Raw genomic sequence first — 14,432 nt, 5'->3', positions numbered from 1 at the left:
GATTTACAGTCTAAGGACCGTGGTTCAAATTTGGCTCTTCTGTTTACTACCTATGGGACCAAATACAAACCATTAAATTCTCTCCACACCTTTATCTACAAAAATGAGAAAGGTGAGTAAGTTAACCTCAAGGGTCTGATCATTATTAAATAGGTAAGTCTATGGAAAACTGAAACTACAGCGACAGATGTTAACACAGTGGAGCGATTTCCGTAGGAGCTGAGGTAATGACTAAGAGTATAGTTTTTTAGTGATTAAGTTAATACAGAAAAAGTTCTAAGAGAATAGTTAATATATTCATTAGGTTGGATCTCTCGACCACCAGATCTCAAGTAATTTTTTAGCAATTCTATTCATGAATCCTGAAACATAAATAACCATATTTGTGAACAACCTAAAAGATGGCATCCTCCACATCATGTGCACAAAGACTGGATAAACTGCAGTTTCAATTTGTGACATATTTACCTGCCCTGTAGATGTTCCAACTGCCATGTTCAAAGCACCATTAAATTTCAGGGCTGAGATTGTAGGCAAACTGTCTATCCTGAAAGACATAATGTGTGTTCCATTTAAACCATGGTCAAGAACCCTCCAAAATAACTGGCATATTAACACCTCAAGAGAACCTCTAAGCAACACTATAAGACTTACAAATCCAATATCAATGTGTGGGTGGGTGGGTAGGGGAATCACTTTTTGATTTTTAGTTTAAGCAACAAGTACAAATATACGTTATGAAAGATAAAACACCATTCTTTCTAATGTATTACACTAGCTATCAAAAAGAAATCTAGAATATTTTAACATTTTTGAAACTGCAAAATCAAATTACAAGATTCAACATGATAACATATTCCAATTTAATTATTCTATAAAGATGAAATGTCTTGTTCATGGAAGAGCAAAGAGGTCAGTGTAACTAAATTAAAGAGAACATGAAAGGGAAAAGTATAAGAAGACTGGAAAAGCAGGACAGGGCTATGGTTATAAAAGGTTTTAAAAACCAAAGGATTTTATATTTAATCCTGTAAGTAACAAAGAACTATCAGAGCTTACTGAATAGAGGAGTGATATGGCCAGACATCAGCTTTAGGAAGATTAATTTGACAGTTCAGTAAAGGATATACTGGAGTGGGGAGAGAAGTGAAAGGAGACCAACCAAAAGGCTATATCAATAGCCCTGGCATGAGGTGATGAGGGCCTGCACCAGGGTAACTACAGTGTCAAAAGAGGAGTTGTATACAAGAGATGTTATAAGGGTAGGCAAAACAGGACTTTGACAATTTCTGGACTGGACGCGTGGAATAAGAGAGTGTGAGAGTCAAAGGTTAACACCTAGGTTTTAAGACTAGATTGGAAGGATGGTGACAGTAGTAGGAAACTTAGGAAGCTAGGAGGTACTGGGGGAGGGAAAACATTGAATTCTGTCTGTTTTGGACGTATTAAGTTTTAGATATCTAGAGGACACCCAGTTCAAGATGTCTTTTAGACAAAAGTGCAAGACTGGAAATCAAAAAGGAGTTTAAGGTGAAACAAGTAGATCTAAACGTCATCTGCAAAGATACTTTTATAAACTGATGCGTAGTGAAGTAAGCAGAACAAAGAGGACAATATACACGTTGACTGTAATAGTATAAAAAAACTGAACCCTGAAAGAAAATCAAACTCTGAGTGATCTAAATGACCAATCTTGATTTCAGGAGAAGAAATGGTAAAACACACATTACTACTATCAGTAGAAAGATGAGGGATTAGAGGGGTGGAAGGATGCTGAATAAACTCTGTCAGGCATAGCTGTTACATCATTTGGTTTTGCTTAATTTTGCCTTTCTATAAAGGAAGGTTAAAGGGGCGGGGGAAGACAAAAAAAAAAAAAAAAGATGTATATATAGTAATGAATGATGTTAAAAAAAAAAGCTTTAATAAAGCTTATTATTAAAAACAGTGAAGTCGTCATCCTAAATCCCAGAAGACTGATGAGGTAGTGCTTTCTGAACTCCCTCATTTCCCATGGAGTTCAGAGGCATAGATCTAAATGGTACATTCCCAGTCAATCAATCAACAAACATTTATTAAGTGCCTATTATGTGCCAGGCACTATACTAAGTGTTGGGGATTCAAAGAGGCAAAAGACAGTACCTGCTCTCAAGGAGCTTACAATCTAATGGGGACACAAGTAAAGAAACATATACAAACAAACAAGCTAAAGACAGGATAAACAAGAAATATTTAGAAGATGAACTAGGATTAAGAGAGGTTGGGAAAGGCTTCCAGTAGAAGAAAAGATTTTTAATTGGGAGCAAGAGATGGAGTGTCTTATTTGAGGAACAAGGAGGCACTAGTGGAAGACTATGGGGTGGGGAATAAAATGTAAGAAGACTAGAAAGGTAGAGAGGGGCTAAGTTATAAAGAACTTCAAATGCCAAACAGAAGAATTTATATTTGATCCTGGAGCCAACAAGGAGCCCCTAGAGTTTTTTGGCTTTTTTGGGGGGAGGGGAGTACATGTTTAGACATGCTCTTTAGGAAAATCAGTCGAACGTTTTAATATTTTACTTCAGCCAAATCCAGCTTCTCTTTAATGGTTATTTAATTCAAATGCTACAAAATGAACTGTCCAAATTATTAAGAAGAAATATTTTTAAGCTCCAACATGTAAAATAATAAATAGGGAAGTTCTCTCTCTGTAAAAGGAGAATATTATGTGATTTAGAGCTAGAAAGGTCCTCAGAGATCATATAGTCCAGACATATCATTTTACAGACCAGAAACTTAGATCTAGAGAGAAAAAGTGACTTGACTCAAGGTTACATACAGGCATAAAGTAGCAGAGTAAATAAAGATCTGAAACCAGGTTCTATGACCTCAGCTTGGGAATTTTTTCCCTAATACCTCACAACTTGAACCAGATAATATCTCAGATCTCTTCTAGTATCATAATTCTAAGATTCAAAATGAGACAGAAAAGAAATTGCAATTTTTTAAAAAAATAGTAACAAAAATGCCAAAATTAGATTAATTCAGCTTCATTTATTAAGACATAAGTTCAAAGGCAAAAAAAAAAACAACAAACCACGAAGAGCTACAGCAGCACAACATCGATGAAAACAAAAACCTTAAACTATACAATATACTATATATTGTGTACGTGTGTGTATAAAAACTATACAATATTTATAAGTCAAAGTGTAAGTAAACTAGATATACAATCATTCATGAGGGCATGCACATACTTTTTATAAATATGAGCTACTGAAACGGATTTTTAAAATATTCTTAGTGGCATAAATGGCATACTAGGAGAAAGTAAGGTAGTTAATTTAAATTTTTTTCTTTCTGGACCTCTCAAAAGTACCTTCTGAGGCTCACCTGAATTCAAACAATAAACATTTATTAAGTGCCTACTATATACCAGGCACTGTGCTAAGCACTTGGGATACCCCAAAGAGGCAAAACAGTTCCTGTTTTCAAAAAGTTTCCTATCTAATGGAGAAGACAATATGCAAATATATAAAAATATGCTATATCCTATATACTTATAAGCTATTTATCCTATGTATACTATGTAAACAAGCTATCATATGGTAAAGAGGAAATAAACGAACAGAGGGAAGGCGCTAGAATTAAGAGGGCTTGGGAAAGGCTTTCAATAGAAGTTTTAGTTGGGACTTCGAGGAAGCCAGGGAAGTCAGTAAAACAGAACTGAAGAGGGAGAGTGCTCTAGGCATGGAGCACAGAGAAAATGCTTCCCATGGAGAGATGGAACAGCCAGAATGCCATTGAACTGAATCAAAGGGTATGGCAGAGAGTTAGGTGTGAGAAGACTGGAAAGACAGGAGGGGGCTAGGTTATGATATGTTCTGAATGTCAGAGTATTTTATATTTGATACTGACAGCAATAGGAAGCCACTGGAGTTCATTGAGTAGGAGGGTGACATGATTGGCCCTACCCTTCAGGAAAATCAGTTTGGTGGCTTAATAAAGGAGGGATTGAGTGGGGAGAGACTTGAGGTAGGCAGACCCATCAACGGGCTACTGCAAAAGCCCAGGCATGAGGTGATGAGGGTCTGAACTAGAGTGGTGGCAGTGTTAGAGGAAAGAAGGAAGATATTGCCAAGGTGAAAACAGATTGGACAAGAGTAATGACAGTGAGTTCATGACAACTCCCAGATTGGGATACTAAGGGTCTGGAAGGATGGTACTGCCCTCAGCAATAATTAGGGAAGGGGAAAGTGGCAGCGGTGGAGTGGGGGAGTGTTAGGGGAAAAGATAATGAGTTCTGTTTGGATGCATTGAGTTTAAACTGTTTGCTGGACATCAAATTAAAAATGTCTGAAAAGAGTTTGAGATGCAAGATTAGAGGTCAGCAGAGAGTTTGGAGTAAAATAATTTGATGTGAAGATCATTAGCATAGAGATGGTAATTAAGGAGCTGATTTCATCACCAAATGAAGTTGTATAGAGAGAGAAAATAAGAGGGTCCAGGACAGAACCCTGAGGAACACATATGGTTAGAGAAAGTGCTCTGGATAAGGATCCAGCAAAGGAAAATGAGGAGTGGTCAGATAGGTAGGAAGAGAAAAAGAAGATGTCTCAGAAACCTAGAAAGAAGGTATATCAAGGAGAGGATGATAGCAGTGTCAAAGGCTACAAAGAGGTCAAGGAGAATGAGGTTTGAGAAAAGGGCACTGCATTTGGTAACTAGGAGATCACCGGTAACTTTGGAGAGAGCAGTTACAGGGCAACGACAAGGATGGAAGGTAGGGGTTAAGAAGACAATGAGAAGAGTTAAGAAGAAAGTGGTGGTATCTATTGTAGATAGCCTTTCTGAAGAATTTAGCTGCAAAGGGCAGAAGAGATTTAGGATGAGAGTGGCGATGAGAGATCAAGTAAGGGTCTTTTCAGGATGGCAGAGACATGGGCAAATTTGTAGGCAGTGAGGAACGAGCTAGTACAAAAAGAAAGACTGAAAATAAGTGATAGAGTGTGGATGACAGAGGGAGCAATTTGTTAGAGGAGATAGGGTGGAATAAGGTTGTGTGAACAGGTAAAGGGGTTAATTTTGGCAAGCAGTAAGGTCCCCTCATCATGTGAAATGGGTGACAAAGGAGATAATAGCAGGAGGCTCCTGAGTGACAGATGAGAAAGAGAACAGGGAGCTAGTTGTAAATTCTCAACTTGTTCTATAAAATATGAGGCAAGGTTCTCAGCTGAGAAGGTGGGGGAAATAGGAGCCATGGGAAGTTTGAGGAGGAATGAAAAAGTCTGGAAGAGCCCTGGTGGAGAGTATGATAATGAATTGATAAGTGAAATACAGCAGGAATATCTACCAGCAGGAAGGGCCCTCCTGAGGTTATGTAACATACATTTGTACTGCACCCAGTGAGAACAGTGGCATGATTTTCTTTACCTTCATTCAGCAACACATATGTAGGACAGAAGGTGACAAATGGTGGAAGTGATCTAAGGCTGAGGCTTGGCAGGGTGTAATCAGTAATTAGGGTCTGGCATGGATCTGCTGTCAAACACTTCTATTAAAGAAAGTAAAGGAAAAAAAAATTTTTTCTAGATTACAAAAGCTGGGGGTTTCTGAACCCCAAAGACTACTGCTAAATGCAGTTAGTTTTAAAGGCAGCTTAAACAAATGTTTACAAAAATATAGACCTGAATAAATGGAAAAATATTCATTGTTCATGGGCAGCATAAACCAATACATTAAAAAAGGCAACACCATATTAAAAAATTTACTTATTCAATGCCAAACTAAATCAAAGGATTACTTTATGGAACTAGAAAAAGTAATGGAATTCATATAAAAGAAATAGAAAGCCAAAAATCTCAAAAGAAATAATGAAAAGGGAGTGACAGGGATCTAACAGTGCCAGATCTTAAAATATAATAAAAAACATTTTAAAATGTCCAGTGCCAAGATGGCAGAGTGAGGAAGGAAATTCCTGGAGCCCTCCCAAATTCCCCTCCAAACAACCTTTAAAAATGCCTCAGAACCAATTTAGAAGTGGGCAAGCAGGAAAGATCTGTCTCATGAGGGTGGGACAGGAGTCCGGTAAACAAGTAGCAATAGAAGGTTGCATGCCAGGCAAGTAATGCAAAAGAATAATGAAAAAAAGAGTCAACAGCTTGGTAAAAAAAAAAAATACAAAAAAACCGAACAAACAAAAACAAAAACGAGAAAGATAATACAAAACCTCACCAAAGAAAATAACTTCTTAAAAACTATAACTGGCCAAACAGAAGGTACAAAAGCTCACTGAAGAAAATAATTCTTTAAAAATTAGAACTGGGCAAGTGGAAGCTAATGATTCCACGAGACATCAAGAAGCAATAAAACAAAATCAAATGAAGAAAAAAATTGAAGAAAATATGAAAAAATATGAAAATATGAAGAAAATATGTTTTCATTGGAAAAACAACTTACCTGGAAAACAGATCCAGGAGAGATTATTTAAGAACTATTGGACTTACCTGAAAGCCATGATTTAAAAAAAAAAAAAAGAAAGATGGACATCACATTTCAAGCTATTATCAGGGAAAACTGCCCTGATATCCTAGAGCTAGAGGGCAAAACAGAAATTGAAAGAATCCACCAATTACCACCTAAAAGAGATCCCAAAGTGAAAACTCCCAACAATATCACAGCCAAATTCAAGAAATCCCAGGTCAAAGACATAATGCAGGCAGCCAGAAACAAACAATTCAGATATCGTGAAGCCACAGTCATTTAGCAGTTTTTATACTGAAGAACAAGAGAGTCTGGAATATGATATACTAGAAGTTAGGATTATAACCACGAAGCACCTGCCCAGCAAACTGGGTATAAATTTTTCAAGGGGAAAAAATGGACATTTAATGAAACAGGGGGCTTTTCAAGAATTCCTAATTAAAAGACCAGAGCTGAATAAAAAAATCTGATCTTCAAATACAAGACTCCAGAGAATTATAAAGGTAAAAAAAGAAACAAAGAAAGAGAAAACGCAAGAGATTCAATAAGGTTAGCCTGTTTATATTCCTACATGGCAAGATGACTTTTCTAATTTTTAAGAACTTTATCATTATAAAAGCAATGAAAAGGAGTACACACAGACAGAGAGTACAGGTATGAGGTGACTATGATAGGATGATATCCCAAAATACAAAATTAAGGGGTGAGAAAGAAGAGTGCAGTGGGAGGAAAGGGAAGGAAGAGATAAATTGGGGTAAATTATCTCACGTAAAAAAGGTGTGAAAAAGCTACTACAATGAAGGGGGGAAGATGGGGTGGGGGCAACACGTGAACCTTACTGTGGGGGAAACTGAGGAGACTCTCCCCAGACCCTTGTATGACCACCACATGACCTGACATAAGGAATGTACCTTAAAGTTGATATGTGTAACCAAAGGAGTGCCAAAGGAAGCAGCACATAAACATTGGAAGAAGTAATGAACCATGTAGCCAGGGCGAAAAGAACCTTCTCTTAAGAGTCATAAAACTCTTTAACACAGGAGGTTTCTGTGTTCAAGGACCTGACCAGCATATACATCAAAGTAGACAACTGGAACTTTGGCCGAGTTCTTTATTCTACAGTAATTTTTCCCTGAGACTGCATGTATAAAGGGACTGGGTCTGAGAAGGATCTTTGGAGGTCTTTGCTTAAGAAATGGGGATGCCTGTTTCCGTCAGTTCTCCTTTTCCAAGTGCCCTCCCCTTTCAGCCTCCCCAGTCATTGTAAAGTGATGAAGTTCTGCCTCATCAGTGACGTATTTCTTCTCTTTTTCTATTATGTCTTAACAATTACTTATCAGATTGTATGTATGCACTTGCTAACTTTCACTGTTTGTATTGTTGAATAAACTTAGTTGCCTGTTAAGCTTGTTTGAATGCATGTCATTGAAGCTTAAGATCTGAACCTAAAGTGAAAGTATTGCGCAGTCTGTAATCCCTTTAGATTACACTTACTCTCAACAGAACTAGTTCAAAGGGGAATAACACATACACTCAGCTGGGCACAGAAACCTATTTTAGCATATACAGAAATAAAAAGGGGTGGGGATAAGAGAAGGGATGAAGAGGGAGAGGGAGAGAAGGGAGGACAGATTGTGGAGGCAGTGAACAAAAGTAAAACCCTTGTGAGGAGGGACTAGGCGAAAGATAAAATAGAAAGAAGGAAAAATAGGTGGGAGGGAAATATGCAGTTGGTTATCATAACTGTAAATGTGAAAGAAATGCATTCATCTACAAAATGAATGTGGATACCAGAATAGATTAAAAACCAGAATCTTACAATATGCTGTTTACAAAAAATACATGTGAAGCACAAAGATACACATAGAATAAAGATAAGGGGCTGGAACAGAATCTATTACACTTCAGTCAAAGCAAAAAAAAAAAAAAAAAAGCAGAAATTATGATCTCAGGCAAACCCAAAGCAAAAACAGATTTAATTAAGAAAGATAAGGAAAGAAACTATACCTCACTAAGAGGTACAACAGCCAATGATTCTGATTCTGCTTGTTTTTATCAGTTTATAAAAGTTTTCAAAATTGCTAATTTTTATAATACTGATGTTATGGTATACACTATTCTGGTTCTGCTCACTTCACTCCACATCAATTCATATAAGGATTTCCACGTGCGTATGCGCGCGCGTGCGTGTGTATAAGCCAGTACCATAACGTTGTGTTTATTGGAAGGTTTCAAAAACAAATGAGACAAAAAGAAGGATTCAAACTTCACTTATACCAGTTGTGTTTTGGGGATGACAAACTAAAAAGATGTCTGTTGTTTTACACCTTCCCCTAAATTACCCTCAATTACCTTCAGTTGGACAGTTCCCTAAAAAAGTACTATTCTTAAAGAATATTCTTAAAGAAAATGACCTTATAATGAATAGTCTACAGGCTTTTGGAGACAAAACTAATGATTTAGGCAAGATTTGGACTACATGATCAAGCAGGTCCCTTCCAAACTTGCAACTCTATGGTTCAAGTCATATGGCTAATTAAATATGCACTAAACTCCATTCATCGGCTAATATTTTTAGTTCCAAAAGGAAACACCTTTTGCCATACCACAAAAAGTGATATGTAAATAAGGCACTATTCTTACCTCCTCATTACATCAAGTCTCCTAAAGTTTAATAATAGAAAACTCTTAGTTGGACTAACTCCAAGTAGAAGATGTCATTTCTTTTTCTTTTTATAGGCAACTGGGGTTAAGTGACTTGCCCAGGGTCACACCACCAGGAAGTATCTCAGGCTGGATTTGAACTCAGATGTTCCTGACTCCAGGGCCAATGCTCTATGCCCTGTGCCACCTAGCTGCCCAAGATGGCATTTCTTTTAAAAAAATAATAATAATGCTTACTTCATCATAATGAAATGTTATTACAGAGGACATTCTATTCCAGTTGATACCTGAACATGAATCCCCATAACATCATTCATGACAAGTGGTTATCCAGGTTCCACTGAAGATCCCCAGTAATGTGGATCCCATTAATTCCTAAGGCAGTCTATTATATTGAAACTCATTTTTAATTTCCAGATGCTGCAGACTAGGAATTGTTTTCATTGTTTTAGAAATTCTTTTGCAACCAGTTAGGATGGCCTGCAAAGTGCTTTTAAGTTTCTACTTCAGACTTTTTGTTAACCTTTACTCAAATCAGCAATTTTGCTATAAAAGTTCTTTTTAAAAGGAAAAAAATAAAGATATGAATCTATCACATCTGCCATCTTTATACATGGAAATTTTCTAAAGATTTTACTATGTACTATTTATTTTATCTTCAAATATGCATGTGTGAAACCATAGGCTATACTTTATCTCAAAAATTTAACTCGATTTCTTTTACTTACTCTGTATCAGCAGTAACACTGCTTAAAGCACAGTCTAACAGTCCAACTCGATTTCGGGTTCTAGGGTCCCAGCATTCAACTCTACCCTAAATAAGAAAAATAATCACCTATTAGAAAATCTGTCTTGCAATATCAAATATACTTAAGAGATTGTCATTAACACCACACCTCCCCAAAACAAGTGAAAATATCCTTATGATATATAGTGAGCAAGGTCAAGACTAATTATTAAGAAGATAGAAGTTATAACTTCCCTAGAAAATCATATAAGGGAACAAGGAAAGAAGCTTCTCATTCCAGAAGTACTAACAACTAACTTTTCTGTAACATTTTGAAGTTTTTAAACTTGTTTTCCTCACAATCTTGTGAAGTAGGTAATGAAATTATTATTCCCCATCTTGCAGATAAGGAAACAGAGATTCAGAAAGGTCAAACTACTTGCTCATGATCACAAAAGATTGCTTTATTACAAAGAAAAAAATTCAAAATTATAAAGAAAGTATATGCATTGTTAAAGGTAAACTAAAAAAACAGCTCTTCTTACTGACTGCTGATGGTGTCTAAATTCAAGTATTTTACTATTAAAAGCCAGTCTTCTGAATATTTACAAAAACAAAAATTAAATTATTTACTGCACTATACTTGACAAAGCAGTATCATCTAGGAACAGTAAAGCAGATATAAGAAGTTCTGATCTCAAGACCAAGACCTAGATCTGAGGCCCTGATCTCAAATCTTACCTGTTCTATTTATCACCTGTAAGACCCAGGGCAAGTCATGCCCTCTCTCTGGGGGTAGGCGATGAATTCTTATTTCCTTTCTAGCTCTAAAGCTATGATTCTAAGACACTTCAATTCTCTAAATACTAGTTTCCTCAACTGCAAAATGGGAATAATACAGTAGCTACCTCATGAGGTGATTGTGAGAAGAACATTTTTAAAATCAAACAGAAAAATGCAGGCTGCAAACTTTTTTACAAAATATATGACTTTGAGAAAGAATTTTAAAACCCACTTTAATTTTGTCTGACCCACTGTATGAATATATTTGCTCTCATAGAATGAATCTAGAACTACCAAGTATCCAACATTATTCTTTCCTCATGACAGAAAAGCTTCCATGCTCTCAGTGCTGTTCTTAAAATTTCTAATGAAAGAAAAATACATTACCAGCATGCAACTGAAGTCTTGTCTAGCCTATATTTCATTTACTTTGATATCTAAAACATATGTATGTACATACACATGCATGTACACACACACACATCCTCTAAGTAAATGTACGTGTGTGGGAACTTATAATAAATGTATCACCAAGGAAACTTCACCTGTTCCATAACACTGAACAAGGGTAGATATCAACAGCACTAGCAGACCTTCTGCAAAAGTGCCCTACAAAGCCATACTGTATTTCTTTTAAAACAAAAACATAATACTGAAATGCTTACCTCTATTGTGCCTGTGGCAAACAAGCCATGCATGGGATTTATGTCACAAACATTGTTCTCTCTACAATAGTAAAGAAAAAAATAACTATTAACACTCATTTTCTGGGCATACAAAGCCCCTAAAAGATGAAAAGCTCTGTGGAAAGAAGTCAGTTTGATGTACTATGCTTATTTACAAATGAGAAAGCAGGGTCACAAGAAAGCTCATTGATGTGCTAGTGGTCTTTCTTTTTTGAACAAAAAAATATAAGGACCAATGTCTTCTCGTTCCTAGAAAAGCACTTTGTCTTCTACTCTATACTACCTCTAAGTAAATGGAGACCTAATAAAATATGAAGTTGTCAATGGCATGGAAGAGTTCAACATTCTATGAGACGCTGTGAGAGACTGAGGAGAATTTCAAGCTAAAGCTATTGAAAAGGACAGTGTGGTACAGGGAAAAGATTGTTAAATTACAGACACAAAAACCATATTCAAAACTCATCTCCTCTACTTAAACAGTAAGCCTTTGGAGAAGCTATTTCACTTCCCTAGATTTCATTTTCCTCCTCTACAAAATGAAGGCACTGTAAAATATGATCTCTAAGGTCTCTTTCTTAGTTTAAAGTCCTATGATCTTATTCTGAAAACAATTAAATGGCTTAATCCTTGGTTGAAATTATTGTATATACAGAGTGTATAATACTTTTTGTTAATCAAATAATGCACTCTGAAATTAATGTCTTTAAAAGGAGAGAACTATCAAATAGATGATCAAGTCAAGGCTGGGCTGAAAGTTCTTACCAGAAAAAAAATAATCATTTACTTGTTCTGTATCCCTATTTTACTCTCTTCAATTTAGAATCCTCCCAAAGTAGTTTTTAAACAGAGAATATTTATATTCACATTTGGGAAATTCTCCTTTGCATGAGAAACAAAAGAATTCAGACCTTCCAAAATGCTTGTCCCCTAATAGAGAATGCTGGATCTAGAATTTCAGGCTCTGTATTGAAATCCTGACTCTGTTACATTCTCTCTATGGGACTTTAATTAAATCACCACGTCTTTAAGTCTCAGTTTGCTCATTTATAATGTGAGCAGACTGAACTAGCTAACGTCTAAAGTTTCTTCCAGCTCCATATCTATGGGTGACTGACTCTATGAACCAAATTTGGTAACAAAGTCAAATGCAAAATTTCTTCAACAAAATAATCAGGGCCATCCAAAGTACTGTGGATAATGCAAAAAGGGAAAAAAAATCTTTTCTGATTCTGACTATATTAAAATCCTTTTAAAATTAGAATTTGTAAGAAATAAAATATTTTTAGAAAATTTATATGGGCTTTTTAAGTAGAAAGTCATTTTTTTTAAACTTTCAATGAGAATATATTCCTTTGAATTAGCATAGCATACAGAATCCATAAGAAGTGGGATCAAATTCCACCTTTAACTCTATCAGCACAAACACTTGCTTTACGAATATGGGCAAGTCATTTAACCTCTCTAAGCATCAAGGAAATCTAAGACTAAATTCTAGATGGGTTGCAATCTGTGCTAATATAAGGAGTCCCCATACCTAAGAATCACAGGTCCTTTGCCTTATGAACACTTGTAACCTAAGAAGTTTAACTTTTGGCTCCCCCTACAGGTTGAAATCAAGTACTACTTAAACTCACGCAGAATCTGTTTGGAGCGGATTCAGGTACCGTCCTTGTTCTAAATTTAACCGATAGACTTCAGAACTAGGAAAGAAAAGCTACAGTTAGTCATTTGATAAATTAAATCCACATCATTTTAAAAGTAAATGTAAAACGGTAGGCCCTTTAGCCATCATAATGCCTTCATGACATCCCTTCGTTAAAAATTAATCCTAAATTCTACAGATTAGCACTTCCTGTGAATTTGCTTACAGAGAAAGATTTAAAAAAAAATATATGCAGCACTTTAGTATGCTAACTTCAAAATTAGTTCACAAAGAGTTTAAGAAATGAGACCAGCACAACGCTATTACCTTATCACACTGTAGATCTGGCTGGCTCAAACGATCAGAATACAATTAAAGTCATAGGTTCAATCCCCACTAGAAACCAGGAATTTCATTCTATATGGATCTATGACCAGAGACTGAAATCCTAACTCAACTCAGTAATCCTAAAAATATACCATCTCAGTAACAAAGGAAAGCAGGAAAAAAAGCATGAAGGCAATGGGGGTAAGTAGTAGGAGAACAAGAAAGTAAGGTTCAAAAAACACAATGAAGTGCACAGTGTACACTGTTAAGTGCTTCTCAAAAGCACTATCTCTGAAAACTGCTTCTACTGAGCTAAGTTTTTCTCCTAAAGACCCATTTCACTACTTCTCAAGAACAAACTTTATCCTGTTTAATACTCACCTTCGGCATGACTTGGTTTTACCATGATATATGTAATCAGTCTTCAGTTTTAACATTAAGAAAAATAACCAATTAACTAGTAGATATTTTAATAAATGCTAATTGGGGATAGAGTAGAGGAAGCCCATATAGTAGGTTCAATACCTTGCACCAACGAAGTACAAATCACAGGATGGATAGTGATAAGAAAAATCCCTCCCAAACTTGGGTATTCTGGTTTTGTAATAAAAACCTGATTGTGAATGAAATTCAATATATCTGTCATTGTGCAGGAAGACAATCTGAAAAATATAAACAAAGAATTCATTTTGTTGGGCCTCTAAGCAGAATTTTTGCCATTAAGCACCTAGCATCATGTCTTGCACATAGGACTCACTTAGTAATACTATACTGAGTTAAATGAGAACAGATTCTTGAATCTATATGCTATATGCAGAAATTTCTATACTCTTTACATCAATAAATCAACAAGTATTTATTGAACACCTACTCCACGGCAGACAATGTGCTAGATGCTGGGGATAAAAATACAAAAAATAAAATAATCTCTTCTCTCAAAAAGCTCAAATTCTACCAGAAGAGAGAAGATGTACACATACACACACACACACACACACTCATATGTATATGCAGAATGAATAAATATTCTTTACAAAGCAATTAAAAACTAGATAGCCAGGGAGAGATGGCCCTAGTCATTGAGGGTATCAGGAAAGGTTATCCTTGAGCTATGTGTTGAAGAAATCAAGAATTCTTTGAG

At 35.9% G+C, this 14,432-nt stretch overlaps 1 protein-coding gene across 1 annotated transcript in view; it reads right to left on the bottom strand.

Annotated features, from left to right (window-relative positions):
• Positions 1-14,432, bottom strand: part of NOL10 (nucleolar protein 10) — a 122,508-nt gene that overhangs the window by 83,901 nt on the left and 24,175 nt on the right. Inside the window, exons 6-10 of the mRNA XM_072634228.1 lie at positions 13,817-13,953; positions 12,957-13,022; positions 11,302-11,362; positions 9,855-9,940; positions 469-547 (exon numbers count right to left, since the gene is read on the bottom strand). Coding sequence (XP_072490329.1) covers positions 469-547; positions 9,855-9,940; positions 11,302-11,362; positions 12,957-13,022; positions 13,817-13,953 — 429 coding nt within the window. The remainder of the gene's footprint in view (positions 1-468; positions 548-9,854; positions 9,941-11,301; positions 11,363-12,956; positions 13,023-13,816; positions 13,954-14,432) is intronic.

The sequence above is a fragment of the Notamacropus eugenii genome, chromosome 1, assembly GCF_028372415.1.
Source record: "Notamacropus eugenii isolate mMacEug1 chromosome 1, mMacEug1.pri_v2, whole genome shotgun sequence".
NCBI lineage: Eukaryota > Metazoa > Chordata > Mammalia > Diprotodontia > Macropodidae > Notamacropus > Notamacropus eugenii.
The sequence above is the reverse complement of the archived record's forward strand: the minus strand, read 5'-3'. Positions and strand labels throughout refer to the sequence as shown.